The 17,655-nt window shown below is 47.5% G+C and overlaps 1 protein-coding gene across 1 annotated transcript in view; it reads right to left on the bottom strand.

Moving 5' to 3' along the window:
• The window catches only part of Arhgef11 (Rho guanine nucleotide exchange factor 11), a 135,681-nt gene that overhangs the window by 1,547 nt on the left and 116,479 nt on the right, over positions 1 to 17,655 (bottom strand). Inside the window, 30 exon segments of the mRNA XM_038311601.1 lie at positions 1,890 to 2,073; positions 2,386 to 2,429; positions 2,432 to 2,631; positions 3,414 to 3,459; positions 3,462 to 3,539; positions 4,531 to 4,654; positions 4,656 to 4,793; positions 4,795 to 4,857; positions 4,859 to 4,887; positions 5,172 to 5,214; positions 5,217 to 5,359; positions 5,531 to 5,537; positions 6,192 to 6,273; positions 6,731 to 6,856; positions 7,377 to 7,467; positions 8,197 to 8,364; positions 8,626 to 8,701; positions 9,254 to 9,432; positions 10,047 to 10,125; positions 10,128 to 10,165; positions 10,713 to 10,746; positions 10,875 to 10,954; positions 11,224 to 11,370; positions 11,717 to 11,904; positions 12,100 to 12,129; positions 12,131 to 12,145; positions 12,273 to 12,473; positions 15,341 to 15,375; positions 15,377 to 15,426; positions 15,429 to 15,467. Of these exon segments, the coding sequence (XP_038167529.1) occupies positions 1,890 to 2,073; positions 2,386 to 2,429; positions 2,432 to 2,631; positions 3,414 to 3,459; positions 3,462 to 3,539; positions 4,531 to 4,654; positions 4,656 to 4,793; positions 4,795 to 4,857; positions 4,859 to 4,887; positions 5,172 to 5,214; positions 5,217 to 5,359; positions 5,531 to 5,537; positions 6,192 to 6,273; positions 6,731 to 6,856; positions 7,377 to 7,467; positions 8,197 to 8,364; positions 8,626 to 8,701; positions 9,254 to 9,432; positions 10,047 to 10,125; positions 10,128 to 10,165; positions 10,713 to 10,746; positions 10,875 to 10,954; positions 11,224 to 11,370; positions 11,717 to 11,904; positions 12,100 to 12,129; positions 12,131 to 12,145; positions 12,273 to 12,473; positions 15,341 to 15,375; positions 15,377 to 15,426; positions 15,429 to 15,467 (2,757 nt within the window).

Here is a 17,655-nt window from a genome sequence, read left to right as displayed (position 1 = left end):
TGGCCTCCTTAAGCATTCCATTACATGCAGACAAAGCATCCATATACACAAAGGATTTAAAAAAGAGGGCCCTGTACTTCTGGAGGCATCACAATTCCTGACTTCAAACTCTACTACAGAGCTACAGTACTGAAAACAGCCTGGTTATTGGCATAAGAACAGACAGGAGAGCCGGGCAGTGGTGGTACACGCCTTTAATCCCAGCACTTGGGAGGCAGAGGCAGGCAGATCTCTGTGAGTTCGAGGCCAGACTGGTCTGCAAGAGCTAGTTCCAGGTCAAGCTTCAAAGCTACAGAGAAACCCTGTCTCGAAAACAAAAACAAACAAAAAAGGACAGGATGACCAATGGAATCAAACTGAAGACCCAGATATCAATCCATAATACCTACGAACATCTGATTTTTGACAAAGAGGCAAAAAATATCAAATGGAAAAAAGAAAGCATATTCAACAAATGGTGCTGGCATAACTGAATATCAACATATAGAAGAATGAAATTAGATCCATTTCTATTGCCATGCACAAAACTCAAGTCCAAATGGATCAAAGACCTTAACATAAAACCAACCACACTGCACTTGAACCTCATAGACCAGAAAGTAGGAAATACACTTGAACACATTGGCACAGAAAACCACTTCCTAAATATAACCCCAGTAGCACAGACACTGAGAGAATAAATGGGACCTCTTGAAACCGAGAAGCTTCTGTAAAGCAAACAACGCGGTCAACAAGACCAAAACGGTAGCCTACAAAATGGGAGAAGATCTTCACCAACCCCACAGGGCTGATCTCCAAAATATACAAATAACTCAAGAAATTGATCATCAAAAGAACATATAATCCAATAAAAAAAATGAGTACAGACCTAAACAGAGAACTCTCAACCGACGAATCTAAAATGGCTGAAAGACACTTAAGGAAATGCTCAACATCCTTAGCCATCAGAGAAATGCAAATCAAAACAACTCTGAGATTCCATTTTACACCTCTAAGAATAGCCAAGATCAAAAAACACTGATGACAATTTATGCTGGAGAGGTTGTGGGGTAAAAGAAACACTCCTGCATTGCTGGTGGGAGTGCAAGCTGGTACAGCTCCTTTGGATATCAGTATGGCGATTTCTCAGAAAATAAGGAAACAACCTACCTCAAGACCCAGCAATACCACTTTTGGGTATATACCCAAAGGATGCTCAATCATGCCACAAGGACATGTGCTCAACTATGTTCATTAGCAGCTTTGTTTGTCATAGCCAGAACCTGGAAACAACCTAAATGCCCCTCAACCAAAGAATAGATAAGGGAAATGTGGTACATTTACACATTGAAGTACTACACAGCAGAAAAAAATAATGACATCCTGAAATTTGCGGGCAAATGGATGGATCTAGAAAACAACATATTGAGTGAGGTAACCCAGACCCAGAAAGACAAATATATGTACTCATAAGTGTCTTTCAGACATAAAGCAAAGAAAAACCAGCCTATAATTCATAATCCCAGAGAACCAAGACAACAAAGAGGACCCTAAGAGAAACATCATGGATCTAATCTACATTGGGAAGTAGAGAAGACAAGATCTCCTGAGTAAACTGGGAGCATGGGGATCATGGGTGGAAGGCAAGAAGTAGTTCTCTGACACATGCTTTAACCCTTTTTCTCACTATGTAGCCCTGGCTGTTCAGGAACTATAGTCTAGGCTGACCTTGAACTCACAGAAATTCGGCTGCCTCTGTTTCCTGGCAAAGATCCCTTTCTGAAGCTGAGGGAATGTGTTGGTCACACCTTAGGGGAAGAGTCATGGGTCCACCCCGAGCACTTGGTTATGCTCATTCATAGGTTATAGCATTCCCTCAAGGTGGCAGTGCAGGAACTGGCTTTACTTACCTTCCTCAGGGCAAAATTCCTGACTGGTTTGGGAGTCAGAGGCCAGTGCTTCCTTGGTTGGAGGAGAGAGAGAGTGATCTGTCCATCTGGCTACCTCTGTGTGAAAACTGCCCACAGGAGTGGTCCCCCCAGACGACTCTCCTCCAAGGGACTTGAGAAGCTCTCTGTGGGCCAGTTCCATGTCCTAGAAGAGTTGTAGGAGGAGCGTGTGAGTCCCAGGGCTAAGGCTCAGAGGTAAGCTGAGGGTGAAGGTGGCCTAGGACTCCAGTAAGAAGATACACACTTCCTCAACTGGGATGGGGCCTAATGGTAGAGTGTTTGTCTAGCATGTATGAAGCCCTAGGCTCAATTCCATATACATATATATGTATACCGTACACAACACACACACACACACACACACACACACCACACGTATATCTATACACATGGACCATTTACTTATCCAGAATACATAACTGTCCTGCATAATGGATGGAAGGTCATGCGTTCTTACCTTGAGTCTGTGGAGCTTGATGGTAAGCTGCTCGATGGTATGAAGATCACACCCCTATCCCTGAGGACCAGATTGGGGGAAGAGCAGCTGGAACACATTTGATCCCCAACGCCTCCCCTCTGGTGCTGAGGCTCCGCTGGCCATGCAGGGAGGCTGTGAGGCTGTGAGGGACTTAGGGGTATCCTGGTAGGCTCAGTGTTGGAGTCCAGAGGTCCTGTTGGCATGCTGACATAAAAACAGTTCCCCTACACCGATGGCAAGAGAAAGGGATTAGTCAAGCAGAGACGTCTAAGTCATTCTCCCACTGCTCAGAGTACCCTGTGACAGAACAGGCCAGGGAGGCTTCTACAGACAACCTAGTTGCATACAGGGCCATGCTTTTCCCTTTAGATGGCAATTGCTCCCACCTGCCAGGGAAGATGCTCAGCGATGAGAATGAAGAAGGGGCAAGATGGAGGTGTTATGCTGAGGGAGAAAGAGAGTGGCTCCCACCTCATGGAAGGAAGGGGTAAGAGGTTTTAGGCCCCTCTGGAAAACGGCAGGCAGCAGTATTTCAATGATGCACGTCAAACACTGCCCTACACGTCACCATCCCTAGAACACCAACTGACTGGCAGAGAACCCACTACGGAGAAACACAAAGGAACTGTAAAGCCATGCAAACCTTTCTCACCACCGTACTAGAGGAGTGGACAGGATTGGGAAGTGGTTGTTCAGGATGTCAGGTTAAATACACTGGAGTGTGGGCACTGGCCAGACTTTCTTGCTTTCTTCCAGACCCGAGCATAGGCTGAAAGCTCTGAAATGGGCCTCTACATCTCCCAGTGAATGGTTTTTCAAAGCTGGAGGTACAGGTTTCCTTGCTGTTTTGGGTTTCACGTGCTACTTCCCAACCATCTCAGAGAGCTCAGGGAGCACACAGGATGTTTGTGGGTTAAAAGAACTCTGACAGCAAGGCCAATTCTATCCCATGGGACCCCTGGCTACAGCCTGGCCTGGCTTTGGCTCCAAGAAGAAGTTGATTACCCGTAGCCTGTGCTCCGCCTTCCACTTCAGATAGCTCAGATTCTGATGGCCACTCTCTGGTAGTGCAGGGATAACTTTGCTGCCCGCCACCTTGGCTGCACCGACACCACCACCAGGGAGAAGAGAGACTGAGAGATAAGACAAGGGGAAAGGAGGGAGAGAGAGCACGAAGGAGAGGGAGAAAGAAGTGGGCATGTCGGGGACAACAAGATAAAGGAAGAAAAGAACAAAGTGAGTACTAAAGACTCACATAAATGGCCATGTTCCCCGGGAGCTGAAGAGAACATTCTACCAAGTCACCTTGGAAGAGCAGGAGCAGTCAGTTCCCAGAAGCCCAGGAGAGGCAGCCTTTGGCAAACCAGAGCAGGGGGCAAGCAAGGCACAAGGGACTGATGTCAGACAATCTCTCAGCCTCCAGTGGCCCAGACTTGGCATGACCATTCTGGCCACACTCCTCAGGAGAGCCTTCTCTCCCTCCATTGCCTTCCTGGTCTATTCAGGCCTGGCTGGATTTGTCAAAGAGCTGCCCACAGTATCCCCAACATTGGAATATCCTCTCTACCACTCTGTGCATGCACTTGCTCCCAGACCACCCCCATTTCCAAGAGCCTTCCTAGCTTTGTCTTAAGCTCCTCTGTTCTTAGCCACTTTCTGGAATAACAGGTATTTGCCCTCATTTTTCTAAAACTGAATCTCCTGGGAAAAGTGACTTTTTTCTTCCTTCCTTCCTTCTTCCTTCCTTCCTTCCTTCCTTCCTTCCTTCCTTCCTTCCTTCCTTCCCCACTCCAACTCTTTTCTCTAGATTAGATAATCAGTGAAGAATAGCCAAAAACTTTTCTTGGAAGTTTGTTCTGTGCTGGCTCTATTACAGAAGGAAATGAGGATATACTTTGAATTTGTCTAAGATACACAGACATTAACTAGCAAATGAGGGCTTTGAGCCTTGCTTGTCTGACTTCAGGGCCTCTTCATATCAACATGTCTTTTTCCCCAGGTCCTAATGCCAGTGCTCACAACGGATCCAGGAGAAAGATGGAAAAAAGAAGTGTCTCCCTGCAATATTTCATATCTCACCCTCAGCAAAAGTGTGAACACAACGGACACAAAAACATATTTTACCTTTTCTTACAACTTTGTAACTTCCTGCTGGTTCTGTGCTTGAAACCTCTTCAGCTGGATTTCTATCCAGCTCAGGAGAGTCCCAGATGCCGAATTTCTGGTCCTTGGGGGAGGGCAGCTGTGCACAGAGAACAGAGAGCCATATCCTCCCCATCTGGCTGGCTTCCCTCTAGCCTCAGGGTGTTGTCACCTAATAGTGGGAGCTTGCCCTGGGATCCTGGGTCCCAGGGGTGAGAGGTGATGCTGATGACAGAAGGGGTGGGGTGTGAGGTCATCGTCAGGATTGCCAGCAGCCTGAGTCTTCACAGTGTGACCGGGCAGCAGGCCTATACAGGATCAGGTGCCGCAAGTTCTCCACTGCAGGAAAGACAGAGGAATGGCCCTCCCAGATGAAGGATTGCACCACAGCCTAGTAATGGGAAAGCTCAGGGGAGATGAGGGTATCATTGCTCCTGCCACTAACACAGTCCAATCTGCCTGCAGTCTAAGCGTGGAGCTGCTGGGTTTCTGGCTAACTATTGGTATTCCTGCATACAGCTCCCATAAGTAAGAACCTTTGAGTAGGTAGAAGGTGACAACTTCATATGGGCTATGCTACTGGGATACCATGGGCCAATGATAAAGTCATTTGAGGCACTTACCATCTTCCAGGGCAGCATCAGCAAGTCCCTCCATGAGTAGAGGGGTCCTGTAAGGGCCAGAAGGACAGGGTCCCCTGTCCTGATGCCTCTGTTTTCTCCATCCAGGGAAGGGGAAGGGTGAGGCAGGGCTCTCAGTTCCTCTGCATCCTCCTCCTGCTCAGGCTTTTCTTGTGCTACCAGCTGTTTCTCTTTGAAAAACTCTGCTGGGGCCCAGGGCCTGTTTTGGATATGTGTGTTAAGGCTGTGGGACAGTAGAAGTATGAGGTGAGCCCATGTCCAACTGTGGACCCAGGGCTTGGGAACCCTGGTTAGCAAGCTCTATGGAATTCATGGAGCACCTCCTGTGGCCGCCACCATACCAGACCCCTGACAATACCAGCAGTCAGAGACTTGTGCCTGGGAGCAATCAAAATCCAACTAGGAAATCAGGCATTTGTTAGAAGGTGTTGAGTATTATGTGAAAAAGATAAAACAGATAGGGTATGGGCATTAGAAGTGCTGGTTTTATACTACTAATTGACATAAACAACCAAAAACAATCATGGAGCAAACTGCTGGAACAAAGCTATGAAGGATGTTGGGACACAGAGAAAGACATTCTAGTGGAAGAACACAGATGAGTGACATAGGCAGGGAACAAACTCAAGATCTTAAGTATTTAAAAATAAAAAACCTCAAAGAGAAGTTACCTAAAATACCTGTCCTTCTACATCCTATCCCAAAAGTGACATCTTAAGTCCTTGCATACCCCAATACTCCTCACTCTCTGTGTGCATCTTGCTCATGACAGTACCACTGGCTGAAGCAGGCAAGGGTATTTCTCTGCTAACCTTGTTACCCACAGAGGCAGCAAAAGTTGGTCAAACTGTCAGTCATTTTCTCTCCATTTCCCTTCTACTCACTTTATCAAATGGTACCCTCATACCTCTTGCCCTGATGGACTCTCTCATCATCTGACACCTTAATCTGACCCATACCCACAAAAAAAAAAAAAAAAAAAAGACAATGCTGGTTTCCCACATGATGGAGAGGGGCCTTACCCTACAGATAGTTCCTGGTTTCTGGTTCAGTATGGAAAACTTCTGAGTCATGTATTTCTACCCTGAGGGAAGAAATCATTAAAGTCAAAGCAGACCACCTGGTGGCAATTCTAGCTTTGCCAGCCTGTCAATGTGCCATGAAATCCAGTCTGGTCCCCTCAGATCTTTCACAGGCAATAAAGGAGCAGGGTGCAAGGAAGGAGGAGTTGGGCCTCACCACCTGAATGGGCTGCACAGGCTGACAGAGCAGAAGCTGGGTGTTGGCTTAGCTCCTCCTCTAGCTGCATTCTTACCAGAACCCTGCTTAGGGGCATCTCCACTATATCCAAATGTGAGGTGGTGGGAGAGAGCAGGGAGGACAGAAGTCAAAGAAGCAGAGGCATGTTCTTTCATCTGTTTCCCAATGATATTTCTCTGTGGAGGCTACCTGTCTACCCTAGTGGTGAAAGGCTGAGGAGTATCAAGAAAGGCAGGTTGGACGGGGAATGGTGCTGGGAACTGGAGGGCTAAGCACCATACCTGCTAGGGGTGGAGCCCTGGTAGGCTGGCACCTGGGATCCTGGTGGTGAAGGATGGATGGGTGTTGGGGCAGCTCCAGGGTGCTTGGTGGCATTCTGCACGGCCTCTTCTAAGAGTTCCATCCATCTGTTGTTCGGCAGAAACACAAGACCAGTGGTGAGAATAAGGCCAGGCACACTCCCTGTCCTCTATGGACCCTACTTCCAAAAACCTTCAAAGCCCTCTCCACATCCTGTCTCAAGGACCTTCTGCTAGGCAGGTTTTCACCTCCATCAACGCTTCTCACTGGCTATTCCCCTAGATTTCTATGACTCATAGCTACCAATTACTAGATACTAACACTTTGATAGGACTCATTTCCCCCTCTCAAAATGAGAACCCAGAGGGAAGAAACTGATTTAACCTGTCTCTGCCCACTGTGCCATACTTCCTCTGGCAGTCAGTGTTGGGAAACATGGAGTAGATATACATGGATTTATTTTACTTAGCCCAGGCCTGGTTACATCCTGGGTGATGGCTTCTGCTGCTCTGTGCCTATGTTGCCTTTAACTTCTTAGTCCTCCATTCAGGAACTGCTCTGGGGCCCAGCCCTGGTCTTATTGCTCAAATCCTTCTACACACCACTCTGGTTCCAATCAATTCTCACATATTCTTGTCCGATGATGTCAATGCAACCAGCTCATAGATCTGGGGAGGGCCCAGTTCAGAAGTACAGATGATGAAGAAGGCTCGCTTATCTGTGTGAGGAAAGAAAGGCAGAAAGTCTACACAGGGCATGGCGGACATGGTCCCCAACCTGAAGAAAGCACTACGAGATAAACCTGGGTCATCAGGATTAATTGGCATTCGCCAAAAGACACAGGCAATTATGGGCCCCCAATGACATTTGTCAGGGCCATTCCTACTTCCCTCTTGCTCTGCTAACTGAGGGCTGATGTGCATATAGTGCTTCGGGGCACCAAATCTTTTCATGTCTACCCCATCCTTTCTGAGCTGTTCAGGGAGGTCAGGTGTCATTGATGATGGTGATCCCAGAGAATGTGGTTGACTGCCCTGCTACCTCAAACTTCTGGGCTCGGGTTTGTGCTGTAGGTATGGTTTTTTTGAAACTCTGCTCTGCCTAAGGCATTCTTGCAACAAGATCTGTCCTATTCTTTATGTCTACTCCTGTTTCTTTCATTCTTGCTTTGACATCCTCAGCCCTACCCAGTGCCCCCATCCCATCCATCATGGTCTTTAAGGTTGGCTACCCCTTGTCCATCTTCACCATGGTCCCTTACCTGCCCCTCACCCTGCCATCTTGGACCAGATCTTTCTGCTTAGACTGGGCCAAGATAGGAAAGGAACATAGGACCTCAAGTCTTGCAAAGCTCCAGAATGGGCCTACATCCCCCAGTGCTCACTGCAGAGTGGACGATGAACAAGACACAGGGCCCCAAACTTGCTGGCTCATGTCCTCACGGTACCTGTAGCCACAGAACGGATGAGCACAGCGTTGAGCTTCAGCACAGGGCTGAAGGTCTGTCTGCTGTCCGCAGAGCCCACAGTTGTCTTGCTGTGGCACTTGAGCAGCAGCCTCTCCTCTTGTCTCTGCAGCAGCACCAGAAGGTCCTCCAGTAACAGCACCTGCAGGTCTGACAATTAAGACAGTCACCCAGAGGCTATTAGAAGTCCATGCCCAGGACTAGGAGGCCACAGGAATCCAGTGGCTACAACTCTGTTTTTCTCTGTCTTCCCTTCCCACTCTGGCTGCCATCCTGTTGTGTATGTATGCCTCCCAGGCATCCCAATACCCTCAGAGCAGCAGCTTTTAAAGCTTATGCAGCAGAGAAGAATGGACCTGGAGAAGCACACTCACCACAGGTTCCTTCTAATTCCCAGTCCCTGGCACATACCCAGGGTCTTATCTTTGCTGATCCTCCAGGTCAGGGGTCCCTCATGGATCATCTTCCTTGCTGTAAGATCCAGGCTCTGAAAGGAGACACCATCGTTCCATTCATGCAACAAGTTTTAAGAATCACTGTGCATGGATATTTGCTAAGGTGCTGGGAATCAGTGGGTAGGAAACAACTGTTACCTTAAAGCTCTTGCAGGGGACAGAGAGAAGTAAAGTGTGCTACGAAGCCCTGTGCCTGTGATGCTCTGGGTACAAATCAAGGGCTTTGACTTGGGATTCCCACTTGGCCTACTACATGCCATCTAACTTTCTAAGGAGACAGTGCTGCTTTTCCTGACCTTCTCTTCAGTTTTATTCTGCCTTTACCTCCAGTCCTACCCCATTCTATTTCCTGAGGCTAAGTCCAACATCTACTTTTTACTTAGTGAGGCTGTCTGTTCCTGTTAATCTAGGGATGAGTGACATTAACAGGGTGTGCCTCTCATGACCTAACCATGCCACCCTATCACAGACAGGCCATGGCTCTTACTTCTAAGACTCTCCGGGCTGACTTGAGTTCTGCTCCTAAGGGGGCCCAAAAACGATGTGTGTGAGGGGCTGCCAGTGTTGCAGCCTCCACCTCCTACCTTGAATTCTGCTGCCAAGGGGTTGCTGGCCCGCTCTAGGGCAGTGGCATCTAGGCGTTTCTGGTAGCTCTCTAATCGGTGACGGTTCTCTGTCTGCTTCACTGCTTCATTTACAAACTTGAGAATCTCTCGGCACTGGTCCCGGGCATGGCAGAGCTTTTGATGCTCAGATGTGCCACCTACCAAACGGGGAAATGTGTAGTAGTTAGTGCTTCTGCCTGCAAAGTTCATATGCTCATCATTCTCCTAGTGTTATATATAGCTTAGCATATCTGCTTACTTACTAGTGTGTGTGTGTGTGTGTGTGTGTGTGTGTGTGTGCACAGCCATACAGCCATGTCACAGTGTGTATGCTAAGGTCAGAGGACAATTTTGTCAAGTTGGTTCTCTCCTTCCATCCTTTTCTGTGAATTTCTGTTGAGTCATCAGCTAGTCCCCTGGTTATATCTCTGTACGCTGCGCAGAGGCACCCAACAAAGGTGCCTTGAAGGAGCAGAGCCCTTGAAGGAGCTCACAGTTGCCCAGTGGTACCAACATTGCCCTCACGGGCAGTCACTGGGTCCATGCTTCCTGGTTCATTATAGAGGCCCCAGAAGCCAGAAGTGGCCTTTGTTTTCTCTGCCTGTGCAGCACTTCATATTTCCAAACCACATTTCCAGTCATTTTCCTCTCTGAGACTTACTGTACCAGGGACAAGGAAGAAGATCTCAAAGGTCTGGGCTTGCTAAGATCACAAAGCTGTGACGACGAAGCAAAGAAGTCTGCTGCCACAAGGCACTAGTGAATGCCCTACCCGCTGTGTGCTTGATGATGTTCTCTAGCAGCAGTGGGTACTTAGTGAGCCGCTGCATTTCAGAGATGATCAGGTTCTCGAAAGCTGCAGCCTCCGGCACTGAGGGTGGCTCTCGCCTCCTGAATAGCAAGAAGCAAGCAGACAGAGGAAGAGGTCAACTAGTGATTGGGAGTTCCTTTAGGGTTCAGGGCTAAGATGGCTTTGAAATGCCAAGTAGGTCCTAACCCCAGATGGATCGCTTGGAAATGGTGGCAGATCTTTCTTTCAACATTTAGGGAGGGGTGAGGTTGTCAGGAAGAGATGGTCAAACAGAAGGGCAGTATCGTTTCCTATTTCACAGGAAAGTACACACTAGTTTCTAGGGGCCTGCTAGTCTAGAGTACTTCTCAACCAAAGACATCTTTGGCTCTAGAGGTAATGCTTTACAGTACTGGTGTGGGAGATGTGGGTAGGTAGAGGGCACTGCTAGGTGCCCTTCTAGGTAGAGGAGTTAAGGTTGGGTCCAGAAGACGTTAGGAGATCTTTGGTGAGCATGACAGAGCTGAGGGAGGGTTAAGACACAGTCCAGGATACCTGCATGAAGAGCTGGAACCGGCTCTCCTTACGTTGTTTAGTCTTGATTAACATCTAGGGCAATCGACTGATAGGAACAGAATGTGCAGCTACTTGCTGGATGTTCCTCTCGGGCAGGACCATCAAACTGAAGAAGCAGAAAGGACATGGTCCAGGTATCACATTCCTCCCAGGGAGCAGCACCCCTTCCCCCTTGACTATCCTCTCTTCTGGGTAAAGGGATCTTGCTTTCTTCTAATCTCCTCCTTGCCATACCCGAGCCAAGCATGAGGTCACTGATGTCTCTGATAATGCGGACCTCCTCCGGAGCTTCTTCATGGCTTCACACCAGGAATCTGTGGTAAGAAGGAAGAAGCAGAAATGCCTGGGGTGGAGCCACACTGCATATGCAGTGTATGACTAGGAGAAAGGCATTTTTGACAGTAGTTCCATGGAGAAGTCTGGAAACCTTTACTTTGGATCTGGAGGGTTAGTTTCAAGCTATCTGTCAGTTTCTCTCAGCGGGAGTAGTGGGGGTTATATACTTAGGGGGATCAAGGTGGAATTCAAACTAAAGCAGAGTGAAAGGTGGCAGAGGGAGACCGGAGGGACATAGGCGCCTTACTGTGAATCTCTATGAGTTCAGGCAGATTAGGGAAGAGCCTCGCCAGCTCTTCCCGAGGCATTAGGTTCTCCTTTTTCATGCGCTGGTAGAAGATGAGGTCCAAGACCCGGAGTGTTCGCAGATGGGATGCTTCTGTCACAAACAGCTCTGAGCAGGGGTTGTGACAAGGAGAGACAGGGGAAAAAGATTAGTAACCTTCCTAATGCTGCAACCACTAATACAGTTCTTCATGTTGTGGTGACCTCCAACCATAAAAATATTTTGTTATTTCTTAACTATAATTTTATACTGCTATAAATCATAGTGTAAATATCTGATATGAGACCCCTCTCAAAGGCGGTTGAGACCCACTGATCTAGAGTCACTACTCTTTGGGGGAAGTGGAGTGCTTGGCTCTCTACCCTTGACTAACACCACTAATGAGGTGCCCTGGAGAAGCTCTCCTACCCACATAAGCATGAGTGGAGATGAGGGAAGCAAGGGAGGTTCTCACCATTGATGACCTCTTGTCGGTCAATCTCCTTCTGTGTCAGCCCTGCCACCACGTCCTTGCCTACTGTATGCTGCCAGTTTTGGACATCTGGCTCTGGCTCGAGGTCAGACAGCTGGCCCAGATCATCCTCCAGAAGGTGGGGAAGGATAACATCTGTACAGAATCCCAGATTGGGGGACTCAATGCTCCTAGGGAAAATGGGGAGCTCAGCTTCACTAGTGGGTAACTTACATTCAAGGTTGTTCTGTCGCTCTCCTACTCAACCTGCTTTTACCAGGCCCATGGAGAAGAGATGCACATCTAGGCATCCCCTAGATGTGTGGAGGTGGCTGCGCAGATGTGCCACAGAGACACCAAACAGTACCACAGTGCTCACCATCTACCTGCGGCCCATTTTAGGTGTGAAGGGGGGGTGGATTCTCAAGAGACCTGAGGAGAAAATACCAACTCTGAATATATAATTATAATCACAATAATAGTAACAACAACAACAACAACAATAGATCTACCCACACTAAGTAGCATCGGGTACGTACGGTCGCTGGAGGTTACTCGCCTGGTGGAGAGGCTGGAGGCAGAGGACGAGGCTGACTGGTGAAGGCGCGTGGCCTCAGCAGCAGCATCCATGTCAACATCACTGCGAGATCTGGGCACATTCTCTGCTTTGCGAGATCGCTTCATCTCTTCCCGCCCATTGAGGCTCTCAGAGCGGCCCAGGCGAATCTCTGAGCGTGAAACTGCTAAGGAGGGACAGGAACTCTGAGATGTGATATGTGACTACCTTTTACCTGCTATCCAACTCCAAAGGTGCCTCAATACCACAGGTTTTTCACCTGGCCCTGAAAGGCTCAAACATGAGGGCCCAAAAGCTGCTCAATGACAAGCCACTCTGGCTGCTCTACAGGACTCTTCACTTTCCTCAGTGGGCTTACTGGTTAGTTTCTCTTCTTCACCTTAAGCTAAGACCGTAGTTCTCAACTTCTCAATGCTGTGATCCTTAATACAGTTCCTCAAGTTGTGGTGACCCCCAATCATAAAATTATTTTTATTGCTACTTCATAACTGTAATTTTGTTACTGTTATGGATTGTAAATATCTGATATGTACACCTGTGAAAGGGTTGTTCAACTCCCAAAGGAGTTGTAACCCACAGGTTGAGAACCACTAGGCTAAGAGAATTAGTGTTGTGATGTGTTCAGATGCCCTAAGACACCATGATCCTTTTAGAAGACCCATGGATATATCACAGTCTTTCATCAGAAGCCGTAGGTCCACTGCCCTGGAGGCCATCCCATGGTCAGTACACCTTGCCAGTTTTGGACCAGCTACTCTCTTCTCTGACTCTTGAGGTGGATCTTTCCTTGACAAGACTTTCTCTGAGGGAGGAATGGTTCCTACACTTTGGCTCTGTAATTCCCCAGGCTGTCAGAAGATGTTATCTGCTGTAGGATTCTTACTCTAGCTGTGATGCAGATTTCTCCTTTTCCTACTCTGACAGCACCCTTCCTAAGCTTCTATTTCCTTTCCAGGGAGACATGGCTGGGAAAGATGCTTCCAGGGCTTGGTTACAGACAGGCGGGGGTTCATCCCTGGATGTCCTGCTTGGCTAACAAGCACTCTTGGGGTTTGGTGAGACACTGACAACTGAGGACTGACATCTGTTGAGTCTGCAGCCTCAAGACACCCATCAGCCTCAAGACACCCAACATCTCTGACCCCTAGATGCCCCTGGATGCACCACTAGGCCCTGCTGGGATGTCCCTTTGTTAATAATCTATATCCTGTTCTGTGTCTGGAATAACAGAAGGCCTTGAAATGTCTAGAGAGTGCTTAACAGTAAAGTGGGCTGCTGTAGCAGGGAGCCAAGTACCTTGTATTTTAATTTACACTTTCTCTATAAGGCCAGAGGATTCAACACAGAGTTCACCTCTTGAGGACCCAAATTTGTCTTTAGGGTTTGCAAACAACTTGACAACTGATGTCTTACTGAAGTTACTCCTCAGAAATCTACAAGAACAATTCTAATCCAGATCAGCTCACATTGTTTTCTGTGTCCTCAGCCATCACTACAAACCTCTTCCAGTAGGGTTAGAGGGCTACAAAGCTTTGTAACTTCCTAAAAGAACCCTTGGGCACTCAACACCAAGCATCTGCAGCAACCTAAATTGTCTTCCTGTGCATACTACTCTCTCAAGACTGCCACAGAGTTTACAAATAAAATCCAAAGGCTTCTGCTTAGAATAGCTTTAGGATTTTGGTGAACGTCTCAGCTAGAGCAATTTTACCTAGCAAGGCCAAGAGTGCAAGTCTGTAAGTGTTTTCAAATGTTTTTTCAAGGTATTGACATCTCCCAAACTTAAAATATTTGACATGTCCAAAATATCACACCTGTCTCATAGCAATTATGTAATTTGTATCTAATTTACCTACAAATGATAAGCTCAACCTCTCTCCATAGTACAAATCTCCAAAGTTTATCATCCCAAAATCTTTGTTAACTCTTACTATGGCTAAATCCTTTGACATGAACTAAATTTATGAAGGGCTAATATAAAACAGAAAGAATAAACTTGCATTCCAGCCAGGAATGTCTGGTTTGGAGCGGATGGTTATTTAAAAGGCAGATGACTAGAACATCAATACTGCTGCCTCTGGACTTGCCTCTCTGCCTGCCTCTATTACTCAGTGGCTTTCAAACTTGATTGTACAATGGAATTATTTTCCTATACAAAAGGCTGCAGTACTGTACCTCAAGAATGACATTTCTGACTACAGGCAATCTTTATTTTAAAGATGGCTGTAGCCATGACTTGACCGCCCTCATGCCAGTCAGGAGCATGTGTTAAACTACACAAACATCCTTGTTAGAACCTGATACCCAACAGAGATGCAGAAAATGAGACAGCACCCTCCCCAATCCCCACCCTTTTTGAGATAGGGTCTTACTTATAGCCTAGGCTGGCACTGAACTCCCAGTGATCCTCCTGTCTCAGTGTCTGGAGTGCCGAGATTACAGACATGTGTCACCTGCCCTCTTTTTCGTTTTGAAGGGAAGAATCATCTGTCTAGAGCCAACCGACTCTATGGCCTGCTGAGACAGATGACTCATTTCCCACTATTGCTTGTCTTTTAAAAGCTGTCAGCAGAAAAACGTTTTTAAGCTTTTTAAAAAATTATTATTTTATTTTCAGAGACAAGGTAGACCAAGATGGCCCTGGAACTCGACCAAGATGCCTGGAACTCACAGAGGTGCTCCTGCCTGTGCCTCCCTAGGGCTGGGTGAGATTAAAGGTGTGTGACATCTCACCTAGCTTAAAGCTTTCTAATAGACGAAGACTTTCTTGTGCCTCTCTCGGCCTTTATCCTTCTGACTGGCTGCTGGATAAAATAATCCAGCTCGGTTTTGGGATGGAACTCGCTTAGTAGTAGTTAGGGCGGTCAGCCTAAAGGTTGCCTTCATGATTTCCATGGCCCAATCCCAACACATTATACTTTCTGCAGTTACTTAGAGTGGGCAGGTTGTATTGCGACCCACAGTACAGTATGGAGCGAGCAAGGCAGTGGGATTAAAACCTAGTGCTGAAGCCTGCCCATGCCTGGTTGGCCCCATCCAGCTACAGCTACCTGTCACTCTCCAGCAGGTCCTCAGGAAAGCTTCCCTGTTGAGAGTCGTTGTGTCCCCGGCTCTGGGACATCATACTGATGGCTGTCTCAAAGTGCTGAATGATGTTCCTCACATTGCCTGGCTTAACTGCAGGCAAAAGAAACGAAGGGGTACTATGCTTTCTGTTCCAGTGTCCTTACTCCCCCTCTATCCCAGAAGACAGAGCAATGAACAAGCATAGATGAGAACAGCATGGGACCCAGAAGGCAGGGGACATGGGCTAGGCCTGCTGTTCTTCTCTAATGTGCTGTGTAGTCCTGGGTGGTCCTCTACCCTTTCTAGGTCTCTTCTTTTCACACTACCTGAAAGCAATGACTAAGTTTTCCTAAAGTCACACAGCAGGTCTAAAAAAAAGAAAAAAGCCACGAAGACCAAAACCACATATACATGGAGTCCAACCATGTTGCTGAATTGAATCTCAGGCCCTTTTCAAATTTCTATCACTTTTATACACTCCCCTCCCTGTCCCACAACTCTCTATCCCACTCCTATGGCCAGCTTTGAGCTCCATTATTAAAGAATCGGTGAGAGGTAGGTGACCTGAGGAACAGAGGCAACACGTTATCCTTGTATTCAATAGCCCTTTCCCCAAGCTGACAGTTTAGGGAGCCAGTCTTGTTCGAGAAACAAGCAAGGGACAGAGAGGGAGGACACACTAAGACATAATACTTGAAAACCCCGCAAAGGGGGGCTTAGCCCTAAGCCCAGTGTCTGGGAGCCAGGGAAGAGATAAAGAGTCATCTTCAAGTCAAAAACTGAGTCACATGAAGGTAGAGCCAGGGCTTGGGTAGCAGGTGGAGGCAGAAGTATCTAGGGAACTGGCAACAAAAATGACGTTAGAGATTCTACATGTGCAGTTTAGTTTAGACTCCTTGTCTAAAACAGACCCTGCTCGTAGCATAAATCTGACTTTCAAAGGAAGATTCCCAAGCTTTGAGAGAACAAAAAACATCTGTCTATTCTTTTCTACACTTACAGCCCCACCTTGAGACAGATGGCCAGGGTGGTCCTTTTCTCAAACTTTGTAAGTAAGTGGCTGGGTGTGTTTACAGTGGCTGTTACTATCACTTGCTTTTTGTCTAGGACGTGTCCTAGAATAAATGTGCACCGGGATGGGGGTCACCAGAGACTCACCATAGTCTGTTGTGTGCCTATGGTGGGCTTGTCTGTGCAATTACATGAGAACCTAGGGCTATCCCATAGCTGACAGCATCAGGCAGAATTTACCATTCCTATCTCATGGGTTACCTGACTAATGTGTAGGTGTGCTCTGTATAGTGTGTGGCTGCGGCAAAAAGCAGGTGTAGCCCTGAGATCTGGTATCGCTGAGTAACTCGGTGTAGCGACAGGAAACAGAAAGGAGCACTTTTATTGATTGATTTATTGACTGGGAGACAGGGTTTCTCTGTGTGGCTTTGAAACCTGACCTGGTACTCTCTGTAGACCAGGTTGGCCTCGAACTCACAGAGATCCACCTGCCTCTGCTTCCTGAGTGCTGGGATTAAAGGTGTGAACCGCCACTGCCTGGCTTTTTAACCTAGGCAAGTTTCACTAGTAGACTTTGCTCCCTTTCCTCCAGTCTCTGAGTGCTGCTGCAAGAATTGAGGACCAGAGATGAATCCCTAGCACCCAACTAAAAAGTCAGGGGTCTGGTGGCAAAGTGCTTTGTAATTCCATTACGAGAAAGATGGAGACAGCCTGCTAGAGATTGGTGAGCCCCAAGCTCTAGTGAGAGAGATCACAAAAACAAGTGGATGTCTCATGAGGACTGACACTTTAGGTTGACCTTTGACTTCTAAAGCCCCCCCCACCCCCATTATTGCTATTAGCAACCAGACCAAACAGGTGATAGATGAAGACTGAGTATCAATTGGACCTTTCTAGCAGTGGGTGTTTGATATCCTAGGAATTTTAGAAGCCCAAATCAAATCAAGCAATCAGAGTGATAAAATCTGAATTAAGGAGCACATGGATGGGGCATGTGGCTGGAGAGGCCCAGCATAAAGAGTGTGCACTGCTCGTCCAGGGGAACAAAGTTCAACCTCAGCAACCACATCAGTCAGCTCCAGGGAACCCCAACTGCTCTGGCATCTGCAATTCATGTGCAGAGAGAGAGAGAGAGAGAGAGAGATAGAGAGAGAGAGAGACGAGAGAGAGATGATGAGAGAGAGAGAGAGAGAGGGTTTCTCTGTGCAGCCCTGGCTCTCCTGAACTCACTCGTAGACCAGGCTGGCCTTGAACTCACAGAGGTAAGCCTGCGTATGCCTTGAGTGCT

This window comes from Arvicola amphibius, chromosome 14 (genome assembly GCF_903992535.2).
Source record: "Arvicola amphibius chromosome 14, mArvAmp1.2, whole genome shotgun sequence".
Lineage (NCBI taxonomy): Eukaryota > Metazoa > Chordata > Mammalia > Rodentia > Cricetidae > Arvicola > Arvicola amphibius.
Note: the sequence above shows the minus strand (reverse complement) of the source record. Positions and strands in the feature narration are given on the sequence as shown.